The following is a 22580-nucleotide window of genomic DNA, read 5'->3' as shown; positions in this document are numbered from 1 at the left end:
ATCAACGATACATTATCATTTACATATAGATTCTATTTTTCAAAAAATAATAATAATCGACCAAAAAAATATAATCCAAGCTTTACAAGGTTATACAAGTTTAATTTTCAATGTGTACTCTAGTTAAAAGTAAATTTTGTTTTATAAATTTAATGAATATTCATTCTCTCTCAGTCTAAAAAAAATTAATCTAAACCACCATTTTAATAAACATGGTACCAACGCGAAACCTTTGATGAGATAGTTTGTGTGGGGGTCAAAAATCAATTTTCTAAAAATAAAAATAGCAAAACCATTTAAGTTGGGTTTAGGTTCGACCAAAGCCCAACAACAGACCCAGTCCGGCTCTCAAGGACATATATGGACCCAGCTCGACTCCTGAAGCTCGGCCCAAGCCCAGCAAGGAGCCCAGTTCGCCACAGGAAAGACGAGCCGCCCGAGTTGACCCAGCGAGAGGAATCGGTCATGGTCAGATAGAAGACTCTGCCGCGAAGACCGGATCTGGGATAACTTCGACTAGCGACGTGGCATAACCGAACTGACGAACACGTGTCCACTTCAACAAACCAGCCTCGACTATAAATAAAAGCCGATATGTCAAATTTTGCACACGCAAGCGGTTAATCTTACTTTCGATCTCGTACTTCTATATTCTCTGAGTTCGTCCTTGTTGAGTTCGGCATTCCGCCATCTTCTAGTTTGTAATCCATTCGGTTGTTAATAAAAACTTTGAACATTTATATTCGTTTCTGTCCATTTCTTTTGAATTGACGAACTGACGAACACGTGTCCACACCGAACTGACGAACACGTGTCCACTTCAACAAACCAGCCTCGACTATAAATAAAAGCCGATATGTCAAATTTTGCACACGCAAGCGGTTAATCTTACTTTCGATCTCGTACTTCTATATTCTCTGAGTTCGTCCTTGTTGAGTTCGGCATTCCGCCATCTTCTAGTTTGTAATCCCTTCGGTTGTTAATAAAAACTTTGAACATTTATATTCGTTTCTGTCCATTTCTTTTGAATTTCCTTTGCTTCTTATACGACGTCTTCTGAAACTCATACTTATAATAAATCAATTATATATACTATATTATAATTTGAGATTGTTGAAATCGACATCAACAGTTCGTAAGTGATTTCCTTTAAAATTAACCGTGTCATGATAAATAAATAAAAACAATGCAATACATTCCATATTAAAAAGAAAAATAACTACAATTTTACTTAAATTTCAAAATCTGCGTTTGTTTTCTTTAATAAGAACTCCCAAATGTACTTTGAACTGTTTGTTTTCTTTAATACGAACTCCCAAAGGTACTTTGAAAGTTTGAACCACTTACTTAAGCCTTGCTTTTATTTGCCGCACACAAATTTATTTGGCTTATTTTTCTTGATGTTTTTATAATATATTTTTTATACTTTTTTATATTTAAAATTTCATTTATGATTAGGATTGTTTTGAATTTCAATTTAAAAAACTCGTATTTGATAAGTTTTTTATAGTTGGTTTGCTTGAAATGGGCACAAAAAATTAGTATATTAGAAATTCTCAATCGATAATCGTAAAGTATTTGCTTCGTAAAATATATTGAGTAATGGTTATATAATTGAATTTGCAACATTGATTTGAGATGAGTGCCCATGAGGTCAAAGTGAAGAGGATGGTCATAATAGGCTAGATTTGAAATCATGACATTGACATGAGATGAGGCCCGATGATGTGGAAAAGTGATTATGACGTAGATGATACGAAGAGCTCAAAGTGAATGAGATAGTTTATCATAATTTAGTCTCAATCTTCCCTTTTGAGATGTGCTCTGGTCACCGATTTGTAAGGTCTCTGGTCCTAAGCACATCTCCGATTTGCTTTAAATTATTGTTGAACATTGTTAATTTAATATGAATTTGTTTTTAGTTTTATTGTTTGTTGTTTGCTGTTTTGCTTTTGATTATTATGTTATGCTTAATGTTGTTTATGAATTCGTTTATAGGCTAGATTTTTATGGGGTTGCGATGTAGCCCGAACCGATTATAAGTCGTTGATGATTCTCTAGTTATTATCTATTGCTCGTCCCCATTCATGTTTGCTTGATTATTAGTCGTGCATATTGTTATGTTCGTTAATTAGCTATCTTTGACTTGTTATCTAAGATTGTTTGCATTTTGAAAGATAGTAAGTTATCATGCTTTTGCTATAATCATCATTGTTGGCCTAGGTAACTGAAAACTCTAGGCGAGAGTGCAATCGTTTGAATTATTGTTATCTATGTGCGTGATTGTTTTAATAAGGATTACAAGTCGAGAGATAATAATTCGTTAATTGCATAGTTTTGCTAGAGCACTCGATAGAGGATAGTGAATTGAATATGTTAGAAAAAATGAGATTGGTAACATAGGAACGAGGCAACAATAGATAAAATAGGGATAGTCATCGTAGTCGTTCGTGGTGAAGTTGTGACCCTTTCTCGTTGCTAAAACTCGTTTGATTAATTGTCTTATTGTCTTTGTTTAAGTTTTGTTTATTTGTAATTTGCGTTTGGCATTACTTTGAAATCAATCCACGTCAAGTTAATTTGATCGTTAAAATTGGTGTTTTCATGGGTTCGATACTTGTACTTCATGTACACTTTATTACTTGGACGACATGTACACTTGCATGCGTGATTTATCCCAACAAGCTGTGCAGGGATGTTCTTAGTTGGTGGAGCAATTTGTCTGGTTAATTTTGTTAACGAACGAGACCTCAGTTTGCTAACTAGCATAAGATAAAAAAAATGAGTAGTCAATGGTAATTGATTGATAATGTCATATCCCTATTTATTTATAATAGGTGAAGGATTGCTCTATCTTATTAAGTCATGTCGAGACCTGTTCTAGCTTGGTATTTTGTGGCATGCTGCGGAGCAACTTCCCGAAATCCATGTCAATTGATCTTAACTAACTTTGTTATCGTAAAATAAAAGTGTTGTTGGTCAAATAACTTACCTGGGTTGACTATCACAAAGACTACCTCCCCTACCTACGCTCATATGCGATTGATAATAACATTTTAATCATTTTCGAAATACATAATATTTTTGAGATTGAAAAAAAAAATGGGGCCTTGGCAATAGTTAGATTATCGAATAAAACATTATACATGTGTGAAAATCTTCTCCGAAGTCTAAAAAATGATGTCATTGAGTAACTCAGAATCATGTTTCGCTGCTATAGTAAAAAAGCAAATTCTCGCCATCCAAGCTTTGTTCTCCGACCTATCACCGTTATTTTGAGCATTCTTAAAATCCCTCAAGTGAGACGTTGTACTCTTACTTAGATAGAGCATCGTAACCCAGTTAGATTTTACTCATAAAGACATCGGAGTTCACTCGGATTAAGATAAATTAGTTTGTTTACAAAACGATTTGACATGGAGTTGCAACATATTAAAATCATTTATGGGAATATTGAGCAGTAAACGATGAAATCCTCCCATGCTCTTTTCATTGCCACACTATTAAAGCAACATAGCCAAACTCCAATTCCGTCAAAAACCAACAAATAAGTAAAACTAGATTCAACCTAAAAAAAAATACGATGACATAAATTAAGATTCATGCCTAAAACAATGCCTAGAGAAAAAAAAAATTCACTCTGAGTAAGACTAATATCACCGACGAAATCCCGATTTAGCTCAACGTTACAATACGTAATGTAGTGATGCACTTCAAGAGAAGATATTTACTCGGGAAAAAAATAAACTATATATGTTATGTTTATACAACTTGTGAACTTAATTTACCCACGTGTATTTAACTTGGGTGACACTATTTCTTATGTGTAATGTCTCATTCTGCGTGTGAGAACATGAGTTCAATTTTCGGAGATAGAGATTTGTCTCAATTATTTAATCTTTTAAAGATTTTTTACGATCTAAGTTTAAATGTTTCATGTAATTCAATATATGACTGGTATGAATGAAAAAATTGTAAAAAAAAATAGTTTTGAATTTAATTTTAATATAATCAAATGAATAATTTATCTCGCACTTAAAAGTCTGCGAATGGGAATTTTAGAGACATATTAACAAAAAAATAATCTCTCCCAACAAAAAATAGTTTGTACATGAAGCCAATCGTGGGCCGTGAAGATTGGGCCTAGGAGAGCCAAGAGTTCTTCAACTGAGACTCCGTGGTTTCCCTAAACCCATTAACCCTAACCAAGCAAAAGTGGGTACATCCAAGCCCACAACCCGACCCGTATCCGAAACCGGCCACGCTGGCTTTCAACAGATAACACACCGGAGGGCACTCCGATCCTCTCCCCTGAACCACCACTCCGAAAGCCTTTGTCACTCCGTCGCAAACGCTCTCCTCTCTTTCTCTCTCCTCTTCTCCGTCGCCGGCGATTCGATCGGAGAGCTCCTCCACGAAGATGAGCCCCTCCGGCACCGGAGACGCTCCGGCCTCCCACCGCCCCTTCGCCTCCTTCCACTCCTCCGCCTTCTCCACCACCGCTGCTTCTCCGCCGTACACGTGGACCATCAGCGGAGCTCGCCGGAGATTCTTTACGATGTCCGTCACCGAGTCTCGCATCCACTCCTCGAGCTTCTCGTACGCCACCGCGGCCTGCCTTCCTCCTCCTCCACCGCCGCCGCTTCGCCGTCCTCGATCGGACCGCGAGATCTGCGCCGACGAGGCCGAGATTGAGATCGCCGCGTTTCTCCGGAATCCTTCGCAGCGGCGGACGGAAATCGATGATCGACTGCGGATCTGCACGGCGGCGAATGATCGGTTGCTATTCGGGAGATCGCGTGTCGCGATTCCGCTGCGAATCGTCGCCGAGGAAGCCATGGGGATTTTTTCGATGCTGTTTCAGAGTTATTGCGTGACCTTGTAAACCTATCTCTTCTCTTCTCTTCTCTTCTCTCGTTGCGTATAACTCAACGTTGATATAGAAGCTTTTGGTGTATGGGTTGTGAATATGTGGAGGTGAGTTGTTTTTATAGGTGTGTGATTGACGAATCCTAGGGTAAATATTGTGTGTGGCTGAGACTTCCTGGAACTTCACTAACCGACCATATTCGATATTATACTCACATGATAAATCAATTATTTGGTGTTTTATTATTTATTTTGCTTACTAATCTCTTTTAAGCGTTTATTCTCAGGTTAAAAATGTGTTAAATAAGCCCTAAACTAAATATGTTAAATAATATGTATAAAATATATATTATATTTTTTTGAAGCATAAAATATATTATATTCAGTGATTCAGTGATCTATTTGTTACTCTTTAACCACATTGGACCAATAATAGCGTAGCACAGTTTCACTAGTTTCGGATACATGGGATAATGACCCAGCTCAGCATGTGCCATAATATGCAATTCATGAGCAAAACACGCTACAAAATATAAGCCGTTGATGTAATGACTCGTCAAGATCTAACGGACCAAAAGCATTTTAGAATAACGACTTTGGGTCCCATCTGGAGATGTTAGTTAACGCGTGCTAACACGTGGAAACTCTATTACATGTGGAAGCTGACACACTTCAAGCCTCTGCTCCGACCAAAAAAAGGCTGACACGTCATCAAATAATGACACGTCAACAAATAATGACACGTCAACAAGTAATAATCAGGACATCAAGAGCCAAGACGTTATTTCGTCGCTCAAAAGTCCTGAAATTTCCTCCCCTGAGCTAACACCTCGTTGGGTGACTAGTTATTTGTTCATATAGATTTTTATCTTTGCTTTTGGCTGACTTTTTTTTTATTTTTATTTTAATTTAATTCCTTTTTTACCCCCTGAACTCGTACGTCGATTTCATTTCACTCCCTGGACTCGGAAATGTTGCAGAACTAATCTCAGAACTTAAACACGTGTTACGACTTGCCACTTCCGTCAATATTTGGACGTTAAATTTAACTTTTTAATGACGTGACAATATTTTAAATGATATAAAAATATTTTCTATTATTCTAATTATTTTTAATATTTAAATATTATTATCATATTAAATAATTAAATATTTCTATCTCTCTCTCCTTTTTCTCTCTCTCTTTCCTTTCTTCTTCTTCTTCTTCTTATTCTGTGTATTTTACGCTGGTGAATGTATAAATACAGAGCTTTCGTTTTCCTTTTCAAGATATATTAAATATGGGTTTAAAACATTCGAGTTCTCGCGGTGAGGCCTCTTAATTACCGGCTTGCCATTGATGGCGTTGATCGTCGCCGTCGTTTTGCTGTTATCGGCGGTGAGTGGAGTTATCTCCGGCGACGCTGAGACTCTCTTGAGGCTGAAATCTGTTCTCGATCCCGGCGATTCCCTGCGGTGGCGCGTTGAGGAGAGTGGGCGACTCTGCGAGTGGGAGGGAGTTAGGGCTTGCAAGGGCGGTAGGGTTACGAAGCTGGTTCTGGAACATTTGAATCTCACCGGAGCTCTCGACGGCGAAGCATTGACTAACCTTGACCAGCTCCGAGTTTTGAGCCTCAAGGGAAACTCGATTTCCGGCCGAATCCCCGACCTCCCCGACCTCGTCAACCTAACGTATCTCTTCCTCAACGAGAATGATTTCTCCGGCGAGTTTTCTGGCTAGATCTCCGAGCTTCACCGCCTAAAGGTTGTCGTCCTAGCGGAGAACGAGATCTCCGGCGAGATTCCGCCTTCGCTGCTCAAGCTCCGCCGACTATACGTCCTGGTCTCTACGGAAACAGGCTCTCCGGCGAGATTCCTCCGCTTAACCAGACGAGTCTCAGGTCTCTGAACCTCTCTGGACACCTGCTCTCCGGCGAGATCCCTGCGAGCGCCGCCGTGGTTCGGTTCAATGCGTCCTCCTTCGTCGGGAATCCAGATCTCTGCGGCGAGCTCATCGGAGTCCCTTGTCGGAGCCTCACGCCATCTGAGAGCCCCGGCGGCGAGCCGACTCCGGCGAGGAAGCCGCGAAACCGTGAGAAACTGGCTTGGATCCTCGCAGAAACCCTGGGAGGCGCGACGATCCTAGTCGCATTACTAGTCCTGATGGTTTTCCTCCGGCGCCTTAATGAAGAAAAGAAAAAAAATGCAGAGAAGAAAATAAAAAAATGCAGAGAAGAAAAGAAGAAGAAGAAAAAGAAGAAGAAAGGAAAGAGAGAGAGGAGAGAGGAATAGAAATATTTAATTATTTAATATGATAATAATATTTAAATATTAAAAGTAATTAGAATAATAGAAAATACTCTTATATCATTTAAAATATTGCCACGTCATCAAAAAGTTAAATTTAACGTCCAAATACCGACGAAAGTGACAAGTTGTAATACGTGTTTAAGTTCTGATATTAGTTCTGCAACAATCCCGAGTCTAGGGGGTGAAATGAAATCAAGGTACGAGTCTAGGGGGTAAAAAATGAATTAATCCTTTTTATTTTTATTTATCAGAACTTTATGTAAATGAAGTGTTTTGTTTTTCTCTGCTGCAAGTCGACATGGCAAAGCACGAAAGAATGGGCACAAAATTGGCTTTGACTCTCATCTCCAACTCACTCCATAATAAATTTATTAAATGTGACAAATTAGAGTTGAATATAATAAATTTATGAAATGTGACAAATTAGAGTTGAATTTACTCTAATGTAACTCCATTTTCCACTCCATTATAAAATTTATTATTAATATAAAATCAGTTTAATTAATCATAAATTAACCACAAAACTTATTATAATTATATATTTTGTTTGTAATTATTTTAAATTATCACAAAATCACATATGAAATTATTTTAATTTATTATAATTTGATATAAATAATTAATCTCAATATGTGATAAAAAAAATTAATTACGCTAAAAAGAGTCATTACAAATATTAACCTTATTTGCAAACTAACTAGAAAATAAATAACATGATATACATATATAGATTTTAAAAAAATAGTATTTTGTATGATGTTACTTTTAAAATTTTGAACCAAATAACTAAATGTTATATACAATGTGTGTTTAATTTTTTTAAAAATATAACATTATTGGATGCAAAGTATACAAAGTCAAATAAATATGGGTTGAAGTGTAATAAACATAAAGATGTTTAAAATATGTTTTTTTCTTTATTTTTTTGTTAAAAATAGAGTGTTAGGTTGGAGACTGTTTGATGTGATAGAAATTGCAATTTGAAGTGCAAAAAATTGCATTTTTTGGATTTTTGAGCAGGAGATGATCTTGCACTTTAATTTTTCAAGTAATGTACATTTACACCAACTATAAAAGAATTACAATAATAAAAAAAATTAAAGAAAGAAAATAAAATGTTATATATATTATTTTGCTGCACTAGTTCCGTTGATAACTGAAATTTCTATCAAGAAATATGATTTTGTGAAAAACTTTTTCAAAATTTCCCAATATTTTTATTGTAATTTTCATCGATCATCGCATTTTTCAATTTTATATGCTATAAATACAAAATCAAGATTGATATTTCATCCATAGTTCGAGTGAGTGTTGAGAATGTGTCCACATCAGACAATACACGTCACCAAGAGGAAGGTCCACTTGCCAAGTGAGTCTGTTAGGACTAAACAAGTGGATGTAATTAGTTACATATAGTTAGGCAATAACCTTACGGTTAAGACCTTGTATATACTCCCAAATATAAATTAGTTAAATGGTCAATGAGAAATACAATATCTCTCAGGAAGAGTATATTCATTCCCTTCGGTCTCTTTTCTCATTCCCAAATTCTCATTGAGTGAATGAGTTTGAGATTGAAGCTTTAAGTTCATTAGATATATAGAATCATATTTACATTTTCACATTGCTATATATCTAATTTTTCGTAAATACTAGGTAAATGGTTACGTCTATGTATTTACACGCGTAAATTAACGTAAATATCCACTTTTTTTTTATTTCAATAGAAGAGTAAATTAGGAATGACACATCATATTTGTAATAGTTTATTTAGTATTTACGAAAGAGTGATTATATAGCAACGTAATAATGTAATATGGCTAGTTACCTAATTATTTGTTAATTAAATGAGACTCGATAAATGAATCACATTGAAGTTCAAAAAGGAAAAAAAAATGTACAAAAGAACGCTAGCTATATGTGCTTAACACAATCACGTCGAATGCTCTTGTCGGGGAAGCCGGGAGATAGGACATAGGAGTAGATAAAAAAGTGACTCACGAGTGACAATGAAGTGAAAAAAAAATGTTTACAATTTAAAAATGCTTCAGATATTAGATTGGAGTGAATTTTTTTTTTAGTATAATGACAATACGAAACTTGGCTCTTGGAAGAGAAAAACCAAAATTTTGTTATAGTACAATTAACATAACATAATTTATGGAATTGTTCTTGTACTGTTCACCGTTTTAAAAATATTATACATAGCATATTTTAGATTTATAAAAACATTGAACACAATCAAAACAAAGTGGAATAAGGTATTAACCCTTCAAAATGTTAGGGGACTAATCTTAACGGAACCCTTTTGGTTTTGAGAAATTATATAATTTAAATTAGAATCAATTGGAAAATTACAATTTATATTTCAAAATAATGAAATATGAACATTTATCATGAATAATAAAGATAATGAATAGTAAATACTCACATATATATAAAACACAACAAATATGTAATTTTTTAAATATAATTTTGAAAACTTAATAGTTATTTTTCAAAAGAGTAAATAAAGTTAAGGTGGATAATTGCTCTAATTTCTTCTTGAACAAAACACAAATGTAAGTAATAAATTCGGTACCTTGAAAGACTTTGGTAGACTTCATTATGTGTAGCGTGTAATCTTATGAATTGGCTGACGATGATAGTCACGGTGTCACGGCTAGCAACGATTAAATCGAACAAAGTGTCAAGAACCTCAACCTGCGACAACGGCTCTTCATTTTCGTCCTTCAGAAGAAAAAAAAAAGGGGTAGTGACTACCAGGGACGAAGCCAGGATTTCTATTTAGGGGGGGTTAATTTGTAAAAAAAAATCAGGGGGGCTAATTTGTAAATTTTAAGGGTAAAAAATTGTAAAAAAAAATAAAAAATGGGTAAAAAATGCAAAATAAAATAAAATTTGAGGGGGGTAGCCCCCCTCAATTACAGCTGGCTTCGTGCCTGGTGACTACGTCATTGTAAGACATCCCTTCTTCAATTTGTCTTTTTTTCTTCTTCTGATTTCCACGAATTTTAATAAATTTTAGCATAATTTATCTCATGACTTGAGTGAGTTGTGAAACATTGTTCTGGGAAAATATAGTGGCAATGACCATAGAGTTCGTCTTTTTTTTTTTTAAATGAATTCTCATTAACAAAACAGAACTGGCTACGACCTTACAAAGGTTTTGGACAAAGATCGGTACCTCATTCAACACTCAAATGTTCTCAACTGAAAATGAGAAGCAAATAACATGCAAATAATACAAAAGAAGACAATTGAGAATTCAGCTGAGTATAGACGTACTCCTCAAGAATATACTCGAAAATAATTCCATTAGACCCATTCAACAAAGATTTGTTGCAAATCCTGAACCGAGCCAAAATCAAAATTGACAAAAGCTCGAATCCTACGCCAAGTACAAATAAAGACTGATCTGGCTCTCCAAAAAACAATACTCTTTTTTTTTTTTTTTTTTTTTTTTTTAACCAGAGAGCCGGAAAATCTTTACCCAAATATGTCTAGCCCACTTGGAACTCCAAAACACCATCAATGGTGAACTAAATAAACACCCTCAGAATTTAAGGAGCTAACAAAACTAAACATAACCAGATCTAAAAACAAAAAAAAAAAAAAAAAAAAAAAAATTGGCATATCAACGGGCAGACCCGTCCTCGCCCGGAAAACCCCATCAGTCGCGCACTCTTCTCCACTGACCCGATGGGGACTTCAAAGGAAACCACCGCTGGAGAACCCAGCTGCCAGAAAACAGAGCCACCACGAACTCCAGACGATGCCACCACGGTCTTCAAAGTTCGTCTCTTGCTTCGCCGTCAGATAATCCAAAGAAAATGTTGCTAATGACATTAAATGTGACGTTCTTTATCAATGACATCATACATATCGAATCGTTAGCATCGAGTTCCTATAAATTGAACTCTGAATTTAATTGATCATACAAAACGCAACACGATGCTTAAAATGTTTGTCATAGTTATTTGTTCGATTTAACCGAAAACAAAGTATACTTCATGAAATGAATTTATTCATAATATATGCAAGGAAGTATCTATAAATTCGATTAATATTCCGATACTACAATAGATGGAAACAAAAATTATATTATATTCATATTTTTTGGATTTATTTCTCATCCTTCTAGTGAAATTAGACAAAGTGCAGTTATTACTTTTAAATTTACAAAATATACATTTGAATGCAGTTAATTCTTACTTTATTTACATGTAAGATCCATATAAATACAGTTTTAATTTCTTAAAAAATATTTATTAAGAAGTCAATTGGGACATTATGTACTTGAGGAGCCAACTTGACAAACAGGGCTATTTTTAAGATTTATCAAGTTTTAAAAAAAGAGAGATTTATCCGAAATGATATTAATAGATATTTCCCTTAAAAAAATGGATATTACGATAAGGCAGACCTTGTTGAGCTTGTCTCGGACCACATATTCGATTTGTCCTTGATATCTCTGGAATCTGGATACTCTCCGGCTTCAGAAACCCAGCCACGTCACCCCTGACGAGCCAGTGTTTCTGCCCCGTCATCTCGAATATTCCGTCAAAGCTCTGTCGTCGTCGCCGCCGAAGACGAACCGGTTACCTTCCTGGCCGGTCACCACCACCGTCTTCCTCCCCATCAGTGACATCTTGATGATCATTAAAAAATCCAAGTGATCGCCTCTCAGACGCTTATTCATTTTTCGTTACCAAGCAATATTCATTAAAAAATCAAATGTCACTTCTGCGAGGCGATCACCTCTCCGGTAACATTTTTCGTTTATTCAACCAAGCAATATTCATTAAAAAAAACAAAAAATTAGGTAAATAGTCAATTAAAACATTTGGAATTGCTATATAGCCAACGTAAATCTTAGATAAATAGTCACTTCCATTTATTAGACCACGTCATCTATATGGCTATTTACCTAAGATTTACGAAACGTTAATTATTTAACAATGTCAAACTGTAAATATGACTATTTAACTAATGGACCCCTAAAAAAAGTCTACAAGACTTGCCAAAAAAAAAAAAAAAAAAAAAAAGAAGAAGAAGAAGCCACAAATAAACTTTCAACAATTTATGATAAATAGGGACAACTTTCAACAATTTATGATAAATAGGGACAACTTTCAACATAGCCTTAGTTTCGTTTCCACGGTACCACAAAACGGCCAGTGGCGGACCCAGGTGTATCCATTGGGGTGTTTGAGCCCCTCAAAAATTTTAAATTTTTTTTTTATCTTAAATTTTTTTAATTCTGAATACTACTCGAAGTTAGAACCGGACTCGAATCTCTCAGGGTCTCTCCTGATGATCCACATTTGACTATGAGTTTGATGTTCTTCTAGATATCATAATCTGCGACATAGCACACCTCTTTGCTCTCCCTCGGGGCCAGCAGAGGCGCCAGAAGAGCCATAGGCCTTAGGGTCTCATTGATGACCAGCTTCAAGCAAATCATATGATTCGCATATACCGCTCTCGCATATTGTTTCGGTCTTCTTTCCTGAGAGTTTGTCTTATTATCTCCGCTTGCGTTTTCTTCATCACCCTCGCCTCAGATTTATGGTGATATTTAATTTTTTTTCTTCTTAAATGATAATATTTAAATTAAACAACATCGACTACATATAATTATTAGTTTTGAATTTTGATCTTATTTGACGTGCTTTATATATATTGCCATAAAAATCTTTGCCGTCACATGCTATCAAAGATATGGTACGTCAAAAACTTATTGACGTGCATCGATTATTATCACATAAAAATATATTGGAACTAAATCTAGCTTAATTGGTGACCACGAAAAGAATTCCACTATATATACATATAGATGTTATTTCTTCTAATAATTTACACATGAAAGATTTTTCAACCAATAATATCTCATTTTTAGAAGATATTCAACAATTAAGAAAGTTATTTTACTTCTTAATTTTTTACACAGTCCTCTGCAAATTTAATCAAAGCCCTTAAAGCTAGTAATATTGTTGCTCAAATTACATGCATTTGCGCCAAATAGAAGGAATAATATTTTTTTTATATAAGGACAGAAATTACAAATCAGAAAGAGCGTGATGGGTGTCGCGTGGCGGTTGAGAAAGGAAGACCAAAGCATCAAAGCAATGAATGACGGTTGGGAGGTCATTTCCGGTATTTTAACGTAATTTTAGAGAATTAAGTAGGAGAAGAAAAACAATCACACGTATAGTGAATCTCAACCTTATTGTTTCACCACCTAACACTATGTCATAGACCGGAAGATATACGGAAACGCATGCATAAATATACATATCACCTCTCACAACCCCCATAATTATCGATCTCTTACACTCTTCTTCTCCACAAGAACTCAGTTTACTAAATCAAATTACATCTGTGCAACCAGTAAGTGTACTAAAATAATTTTTTTTTTAATATTTTCGATATTTGTAACGTCTTGTAAAATAATATTTGTGTAAATATTTTCTTATTTTTGTAACATTTTTTTCCCTTTTGTAGTGGGTTCTGAAGTAGTGATGGTGGACGAAATCGCTTTCGCTCCGGAGATCACAACCACCAAGCCACTGTCTCTACTGGGTCATGGTAAGTGAATAGTGATCGATCTCTTATATATTTTTTTTGTACACTATATATAATAAAGAAAAAATTGTACAAAATAGTCAATTAAAACTAATTGATTAGCAAAATAATTAAAATTTCAAATTTTAAACAAATCGTTAACTTTAAATTGACTACTTAGCCAAATCACTCATAATAAAAATGATATATATATATATATATATATATATATATATATATATATATATATATATATAGGAAAATTGCTAAACGAAATTAATTGATTAGTAAAGTTGTCAAACCTGTATGTTCTCAGCAAAATAGTTAAAGTAAGGTCGTTTTTTGTTTGTTTGTTTTTTTTTTTTTACATTATCATTAATATTTTTGACGATTTATATAAATAAGTTATCATTTTTTAAAAATTTAATGACATAATCAATAATATTATTAAAACTTATTACATACATATTTTAACTATTTAACTAATCTTAAAAAAAATTTCATGCACATTTTGACTATAAGACTCATTTATTAATATATAAATATACATATATAATGTATTTGTAGGCCTTACGGACATTGTGATTCACTTCCTTCAAATCAAGTTCACGGCCGTCGGAGTCTACTTGGATGCTTCTGAGGCAGTGAAGCACTTAGAAAAGTGGAAGGGCAAAGAGGGAAGCGAGCTCAAGGAAGATGATGACTTTTTTGAGGCTTTAATTTCAGGTGAATTATATTTTTGGCTCAGATTTATTGTAACACATTTAACTTTTTTTTTCGAGCATTTGGTTCTAAGACTATTAATTTTGTAATATTTAAGTTATTTTTTGTAAAATAATTTAAATTCCTATATTTAAGTTGTTTAGTAGGTGTTGAATTTTACAAGTACATAAAGTAAGTTTTTCTTTTTTCTTTTTTTTTTTTACGAAAAAGACAAAAAAAAAAAAAAAACTGTAAACCTAATTATTTAGAGATTGACCAAAATAGTTAAAAACTTTGATTTGAATTATCCGGAGGATGCCATAACTATTATATAAAAAAGATGTACAATCAAACCTATTTCTCGATTCAATAAGAGAGTAATATTTGCGCATTTATTTTTTGCTACACTAGCTCCGGTGGAGAAATTAGTAAGAGTGGTGGTGATTAAGGAGATAAAGGGATCTCAATACGGGGTTCAGTTGGAGAGCTCAGTGAGAGACCGATTGGCGGCGGAAGATAAGTATGAGGAAGAAGAAGAAGAGGCTCTCGAGAAAGTTGTCGAGTTTTTTCAGTCAAAGTACTTCAAGCCTAACTCCGTCATCACTTTTCATTTCCCGGCCACATCTCCCACCGCCGAGGTAAACATTTGACCCTTTTTTTTTAACTTTTAAAAAAATCATCAATGGGGGATTATTTTGAACTTATTAGTCAATATATATTCATATTAAATATGCGTTTAAAAAGGTATCCATCTTTTATTATTTTTTTTGTTTGTTTCTTGATGTGCTGTGTATTTTCCTTAATTTTTGATCTGTAGAGTAAATGAGCGTAAGTGTAACTATTAAATTAGGATTTGATTTTAATAAAAAGCTGGCCATGATACGAATATGACATAGTAAGACATAATTAATATATGATGAATAAAAAATCTTTTGATCCGTTGATTTATGTTTTTTTTTTTTTTTGAAAACTGGACTTAATACGAATTTGACATGATAAGACATAATTAATATGATGAACGAAAAATCTTTTAAGTTCGTCCACGTGGAGTTTTGCAAATTTTTTTCTAAACGACTGGAAAATTTTCATGAACATTTTGAAGTCGTTTTTTCATGACTTGAATAGCTCCGTAAGCATTAGCTACAAACAAACACAATATTTCTCGTCACGTTACAGTTTTTACTATTCAAATCATACAACTAAAATTCGAATTTGAATCGGGTCTCCTTAATATTTGTTCCTTGTATTGTGAGTATTTTTTCTCATAGTAATTCATCTTTGAACTTTAAAAATTTAACACCCATCGTCATTTTTTTAACTTCCTTTAATTTTCTTTATATAATATCAAGCCTACAACTCCCGTGGCCTTATTCTTTAGATTAAAATGACCAACTGATGAGCAAAAATCATCACTGTATCAACCATCAGCGAATTCTTTGCATGTGTGACCCATGCATTTATTTATGTGTATATATATATATATAAAAATATATTGAAACTAAATTAAAGTTTATTTTGATTATGAATTTTTTTTTTCCAAATTTACTTGCCATTTTACCTTAAAAAAAATAAGGTAATGTAGGACGAGCACTAAATTTGCACGAATTCGTTTTGCCTTGCTAATGTTGTTTATATGATTTGATGTGCGAGTAGATCGTGTTTTCGACGGAAGGGAAAGAGGAGTCGAAATATGTAGTTGAAAATGCAAATGTTGTGGAGACAATTCAGAAATGGTATCTCGGCGGGACTCGCGCTGTGTCTCCCACGACCATCTCTTGCTTGGCCGATTCTCTCTCCGCCCAGCTCTCCAAATAATAATAAACTTGCATTTTTTATTTATTTATTTTTGTTGGAATGCTTGTTTGGTTTGTGAACTTAATTAATTATGCTTTGTTTGTTTGTTATGGACGAAATTATGAGAGATTAAGTAGCCAAATACTAAGATGAACTCGGCCTACTTTGAAATTCAAATCATTTGTTCATTTTAGTTCCCATATAATCTCATGAACCACTTTATTATATCATTTTCATTCTGCTTATTCGATTTCAACATACATCTTCAACGTGGTCGAAGATTTCATCAACAAGCTACGTATCTCAAGTGATGTTGGTGTGGACCGAGACGAGTGCGAGCATATATACAAGCGGAAACTTATGAATCAAAGCTAGACGTGTCTTTGCTTATTCTTTTCTAGACATAGCTGGCAAAGTTGGTCGTGAGAAAACGTTTCATGGCGTTGAATTTATTAGATGAAGGTTGAAGTATTTACTTTTGCAATCATATTTCGAAACAAAAAACTATTTCATTAAAATAAAATTTGGTAGCGTTGACCGTCATTCAGGAAGAATACTTTATATTTCTTAATTTCAATCCTTATTTCACAATATTATATAGCAAACTAAATGGATCTTAATAATAGATACACAACTTTTTATTGACCAAATGCTTTCCAACCCCAACCTTAATAGCAACTTCTTGTTTTTTTTAGTGTACAAAAACTATGTACGTTTCACTATTACCTCCGTATTTCTGCACCTACATCACCACAAACAAAAATGATAATAAGAATTTGATAGCTGCAATGTTTCGAATCAATGAGAGGAAAAAAATTCTTTTGGGACGATATTGATGAATAATGAATTTTCTAAATCATAGAAGATAGAGAAAAGTGTGGTCCAAAGTCCAACCAATTAATTTATTATGCTGAAGAAACTATCCACGTGAATGCCAAAGGTATCCTCATTACATACACAAAATGTTCCGAGGCAGTGCATGAATGAATTTGATTAATTATAGGCCTTTGGTTTGGCCCAAAAAGCGATAAGATGGACGGGAAAAGAAAACTAAATAATTGTTTGATTCCATTCTGTGAGCAAACAACTTGATGATTCCTTGTGTGTGTATGTTGTTTTTGTTCCTTTTCCTTGGTGTACTAATTATGCCCTATCAAATCAAACAAGAAAAAAAGGGGAAAAAATATTCAAGAGATTTTCTAGTTTATTAGGATTCTTCTCATAATGATGACACCTTTGTTGAGGCACAAATGTGTTTCAAACTTTATCTGAATTTTGGTATAAAAAATTATACTTATTATAGTCCCATAATACGAGGGAGAAAAAAAAGAGGGGAAACAAAACTTTTTGGGACTTTTGTGAGTGGAGGCTAAGAATAACTTTTGTTTGTTATTCCGACTGACTAATTTACACACTTTTTAACTTTTTATATTGAGTCCTCCTCTCTTGTTTCAATCAATGATTAAAATTTTGCGGATTTCAGTCCGGAATCCGTTTTTTTAGAGTCCCGATATTGGTATGAACGAAACCGAAATTTTCTTTTGATTTTGAGGAAATCATTTTTCCGAGAAATCTTTCCACTTTTTGGTTGTCTTTAGGCAAACTCTCACGCATTCCAACGAAAATTTACCGGTGGTCAAATACCGGCAATTCTTAAAATCTTATGATATTTAGTGTTTTTCACAAAATTTATCGTTAGATTTTGATAATTTAGTTCAAATTCTTAGTTTATAACTTCATTATTGTGTTTAATTGGAATTTGTATACAATTTTTTCAATTTTTTTGGTTACATCCGAAAATAGAGTTTATATTTGATTGTGTTTTTGGGGTTTTTTTTTGTTAAATTAGTTGTAGAATATGAAATTTTATGTATAATTAGTTGATTTTTAACATGAATATTATCATTATTTTGATTTTGTACTTTGTATTGAACTATGTCATTAAGTTTATGTTGGATTTTTGTTGAACTATTATTGTAGATTTTTTCCATTTTTATCTTATGTTATGTCTGGTTTTTATTTATTTATTTATTTATTAACTACTTTCTCTTTGTGAGTACGTTATTTAACTGTATTCATCGACGGCAACAACATTCTCAACGGTACAATTTTTCTTTTCCTATTATGAATTTTACGGTATTCTTCTAGTTTACCTACGAATATCAGTAAAATTTGAGTCACGAAACGGTAACGGTAATAGTATCTCAATCATTGGTTTCAATAGTACATGGAATACGTGGCGAGGCTATGGTGAACCCATTCCTTTATCTCATCACCATTGAGGCATTACGATATGTGACAATCACGCGACCAAACATCAACTTCGTTGTAAATAAGTTGAGTTAATTTTTATAGGCTCCTACATCGATTAATTGGCTCGCATGTAAGTGCGTGCTCGCTACATCAAAGGCACAACACATATGGCATTTCTTTTCGCCCTACGTCTCAACTCTGCATCACAAGCTTCTCCAACTCAGACTGGGCCAACAACATCGACGACAGGTGATCTACAAGTGCGTACTGTTTGTACTTAGCCGGTTGCTTGGTTTCGTGAAGCTCACGCAAACAAGCTGTGGTAGCTCAATCAAGCAATGAAGCTGAATATCAGGCTATAGCTCTCCGAACTTCATGTTGAGCTTTCACGAGCTCCCATTATTTGGTGCGACAATCTTGGCACGGCGGGTATGGCTACTAATCCGATTTTCCATGCCCGGACGAAACACGTGGAGATCGACCTGCACTTTATACATGAAATGATCCTTTAACAACGATCGAAATTTACTATGTCCCTATTGAGGATCAAACAACTGACTTGCTCACCAAATCACTATCCGTTGCTCATTTTTTGAAACTCAAGAGCAAGTTGCACGTCGCGTCAACACCGTCCAGCGTGAGAGGGGATAATAGAGTTTATAATACATTCTTAGATGAGTTGGTTAAAGACTCCACGTGTAACGATTACAACTCATTAGTCAAGGCTGAGTCATCAAAGATTGGTTGTTAGTCAGTTAGATTATTCAGTTACGTCAAGCATATGTAAACTAACTCTCAAGTGTAATATTCATTAAATTAATATCACAAAGAAAATAAACAACGAGAAGATAAGGTTCTCTCTCTTTCGATTGCAAATCCATCCCGAATTCCACATTCTATCTAGATATGTAAACAAAGATGCAAAATAAAATTTTAATATAATCTCTGTCGTTCTTCAAATCAACCATTGCTCGATCTCTCTTTTTCTTGAATGATCACATAAAAACAAAACTCCTCAATTTTTTAAAAAGTGTCCGTACTGACCACAACTACCTCACAAATATTCACACAAAAACTAACCCAACCAACTAAACTAAAACTAAAAACTAAACTACAAACCATATTCACTTCTCCAAATCTTTTAAATATATATTCCTACCCACCACCACTACCCTATAAACCGTAATGATATCACATACCACTATCCACTCGGACACGTGGCGTCACAGCAAACGTTCCACGTAAACTCGAATCCGAATCTCCATTAAAAAAAACGATGACGTGGCGAATTTCGATCCGGAGTGCTAAGCTAGCTCTCGTCGACACCGATGGCCACCTGGTGCTGATCGGCGGCGGAATTATTCCCGGCGACCACTGCGACGGCGACACCCTGGCAGTCGAGGAGAGATCGCCGGCACGTGGGACACGAGGAGTGAGAGGCGAGCCAGGGATCGATACAGCGCACGTGGAACCCGTGGTTGCAGAGAGGCAAAACCCTAACCCTCTCGCCGGACTCGAACTCGCCCAAGCAGATCGCGCAGTCCGTCCCCACCGCCGCCGCGCCGGGTCCGTACGCCGCCACGGGGATCCGCCGCAGCGCGCTCTTCTTCAGCCCACGCGCCGCCGAGCTCCGGTCGGCGGACTCCGGCGCGAGGCCGCGGCCGCAGCGCAGCGCGCACCGGACGATCGAGTTCAGCCCCAGAGCGCATATGAGCGCGCAGAGAAGCGCGGCGAGGATTATCACCATGTTCGTGTCGAAGCTCGCCTCGCCGCCGTACGCTCCGCCGCCGCCGATGGTCGTTCCGTTTCCCTGCTGCTGCTCCAACAGTGTCATCCCTCGCCGTTCCCGCCGTAGGCTCGGGCTTTCCATGTCCTATTATATTATTATTATTATTGTTATATATGTGTACGAATGAATTTAATTATTATATATCTGTTTGTGGGGTGGAAGTTTCCGCGCCGAATCGGACCACGAAGGAGATTGAGAGCAGGGAATTCATTGTCATTTATGGGGTTTTTGCCTTTGTGTTTTTGGTATTAATGGTAGTTGTGAGTTTGTGATGAGATATTTGGAAGAGAGCAAGCCGAGATAGAGGCACACAATTTTTATTTTTATTTTTTTTAAGTACAAAACTTTGGTTTAATTTGTTTGTTGTTGTTCAATAACTAGGGTGTGGTGTTGTGAGAAGAAGAGTGGAGAAGAAAGTGACGTGGGCTATTTTTGTGAGTTTGTGGTGTGAGAGGATTCCAAAACGAGAGAGAAAAGAGTAATAAAACCATATATGTATTATGTATATCAATATAGCTGATTGAGAGGAAGGAAGGAAGGGGTGATGAATATTGTTTGTTTTTTTTATTTTTTTTTATTTATAGCCTCTACACGATATATATCATATATATCTCCAAAAGATTATCTCCTAAAATGACAAATTTGTAAGCTTCCTAAAAAAATATTACAAGGTATAAATGAAAAGGATAAGGTCATACCATCTGCATATTTTTCTTCTCTGTTTTCAAGCTATAATGAGAGAGAGAGAGAGAGAGAGAGAGAGAGAGGTTTTGAATTATGTGGGAGGATTAAATGCAAGGTTTGGATGGGCACCAACTATGGGCATTGAGGATATTGATTGAAGGATCAAAGAAAACGAGAGAAATAAATAATTGGGTGTCTTTTCAATTCATAGTCTCTGGAATAAATGACAACCATATATAATAAATAAACAAATATTTAGCGCTATAAATCACAAAAACATAAGCATTTGCATTTTAGCCAACGTTTTGTAAATTTTTCGTCAATAGCTATAAATATTTCATAAATAACAAAATATATGACATAACCAATATTATTTTCACATATTTATTATAAATTTATTCTGCGTGAATAAATTTACGTGACTATTTATAAAAAATTAACAAAACGTTGGTTATTTAGAAATTTCTAATGTTTTATATGGCTAGATAGCCACTAGACCCTAATAAAAAAAAGAGGAAAAATGTTCCATGTGTCATTTTGATTAGAGCTCCATGATCCAACCTATGTTTTTGACATAAAGAGACCAAAGAAGAAAGAAAAGAAAATGCTTATTCCTACCACCGAATCCTTTTTTCACACCCACTATCTCAACTCAATTACCACTTTTTTCTTGTATTAGTTTAAGGCACAGTAAAATTAGCATCACCAAATTCAACCTTTGCACATCTGATATCCTAATAAAATTTTATTAATGTATACGTAGGAAGCTAATTTAGTTATGCACTACGTAATTCTCACCACCATGATACATATACCAACACTATATCTATATGTATAAGTATAACCACACAAGTTGGCAAAAAAACAATCAACTAGTTAAAAATAAAAATAAAACACTTGGTAATCGCTATCCGGGATTTGCTGTACTAAAATAAAACAAGAAAATCCAACTTTTTCAGCAAAAAAAAAAAAAAAAAACAAAAAGGAGCGGAAAAAAGAGAGATACATGAAGCTAGCCTCATGATTCAGGATTTAATAAAGGCGGCTATTTTGACTATTTTATTAAATTCTATTTCATTTCAATCTCGTTTATAGAATGCCTCGTAATAATTATGATCAGATTGATTTATGTGAGGTTGGTTGTGTTAGTAAAAAGACGCGTGGCAATAGAAATGTGTGGCTCAAGACCCCTAATAATATGATTAATATTACGTGTTATTTACTTCCTCTACACCACCGCTCAATATTTATAGCCCACTGGATCATCTAGTAGTAGAACAAAACCTGGATTGGACTTAGTCCATTCCAGTACTGACACACCTTTACCATCTCACCAAATTCCCAACTTCCTTGCTCACGCATTATATAGTTAGTATCACTACTACACCCATAACAACTCCAAGTCAAAAACCATGGGCAAAATATAGAAATAAAGAAAAACAAAATATGGGTTATTGTTTTGTGCCTCTTGAATGGGACAATATATTCCATGATGATTTGGTGGTGATGGATAACAATAATAATGGGCGTATTCAGTTTTAGGTGCTTTCTATATGTGATCCACTGTGTATGTGATAAAGTTTGTTTGTCACCCACCACGCATTAAAAGAAAATAAAGAATCTTATCAGTTAA

At 34.8% G+C, this 22580-nt stretch overlaps 3 protein-coding genes and 1 pseudogene across 3 annotated transcripts; 2 read left to right on the top strand and 2 right to left on the bottom strand.

Annotated features, from left to right (window-relative positions):
• Positions 1-4042: 4042 nt before the first annotated feature.
• On the bottom strand, positions 4043-5045 carry LOC149379763 (uncharacterized). Its single transcript, XM_089602397.1, has one exon. It carries the CDS (start codon positions 4837-4839, stop codon positions 4144-4146), a length of 696 nt encoding a protein of 231 aa, XP_089458523.1. The 5' UTR covers positions 4840-5045; the 3' UTR covers positions 4043-4143.
• A 1110-nt stretch (positions 5046-6155) lies between these two features.
• Positions 6156-11837, top strand: LOC149379762 (inactive leucine-rich repeat receptor-like serine/threonine-protein kinase At1g60630 pseudogene; annotated as a pseudogene).
• A 1525-nt stretch (positions 11838-13362) lies between these two features.
• On the top strand, positions 13363-16775 carry CHIL (Chalcone-flavanone isomerase family protein). Its single transcript, XM_089602557.1, has 5 exons — positions 13363-13551; positions 13666-13749; positions 14293-14451; positions 14839-15065; positions 16081-16775. Coding segments are annotated over exons 1-5 (633 nt in total). The 5' UTR covers positions 13363-13550; the 3' UTR covers positions 16243-16775.
• A 2608-nt stretch (positions 16776-19383) lies between these two features.
• LOC149379760 (RING-H2 finger protein ATL74-like) lies at positions 19384-21154 on the bottom strand. Its single transcript, XM_089602558.1, has 2 exons — positions 20962-21154; positions 19384-20347 (listed from the first exon to the last, which is right to left on the bottom strand). The coding sequence occupies exons 1-2, from the start codon at positions 20968-20970 to the stop codon at positions 19784-19786; spliced, it is 573 nt and encodes a 190-aa protein (XP_089458684.1). The 5' UTR covers positions 20971-21154; the 3' UTR covers positions 19384-19783.
• Positions 21155-22580: the final 1426 nt, after the last annotated feature.

The sequence above is a fragment of the Urtica dioica genome, chromosome 12 (assembly GCF_054948205.1).
Source record: "Urtica dioica subsp. dioica isolate 48M chromosome 12, U.dioica_male_clone48M_v1_H2, whole genome shotgun sequence".
NCBI classification, from domain to species: domain Eukaryota; kingdom Viridiplantae; phylum Streptophyta; class Magnoliopsida; order Rosales; family Urticaceae; genus Urtica; species Urtica dioica.
The sequence above is the reverse complement of the archived record's forward strand: the minus strand, read 5'-3'. Positions and strand labels throughout refer to the sequence as shown.

Excerpts from the sequence above, each read along its gene's own strand:
- CHIL (XM_089602557.1), top strand. Across the intron at positions 13,750-14,292 it reads ACTGTCTCTACTGGGTCATG|GCCTTACGGACATTGTGATT; the intron begins GTAAGTGAATAG and ends ATGTATTTGTAG. Across the intron at positions 14,452-14,838 it reads TTTTGAGGCTTTAATTTCAG|CTCCGGTGGAGAAATTAGTA; the intron begins GTGAATTATATT and ends TTGCTACACTAG.
- LOC149379763 (XM_089602397.1), bottom strand. The coding sequence starts at position 4,839 with ATGGCTTCCTCGGCGACGATTCGCAGCGGAATCGCGACACGCGATCTC.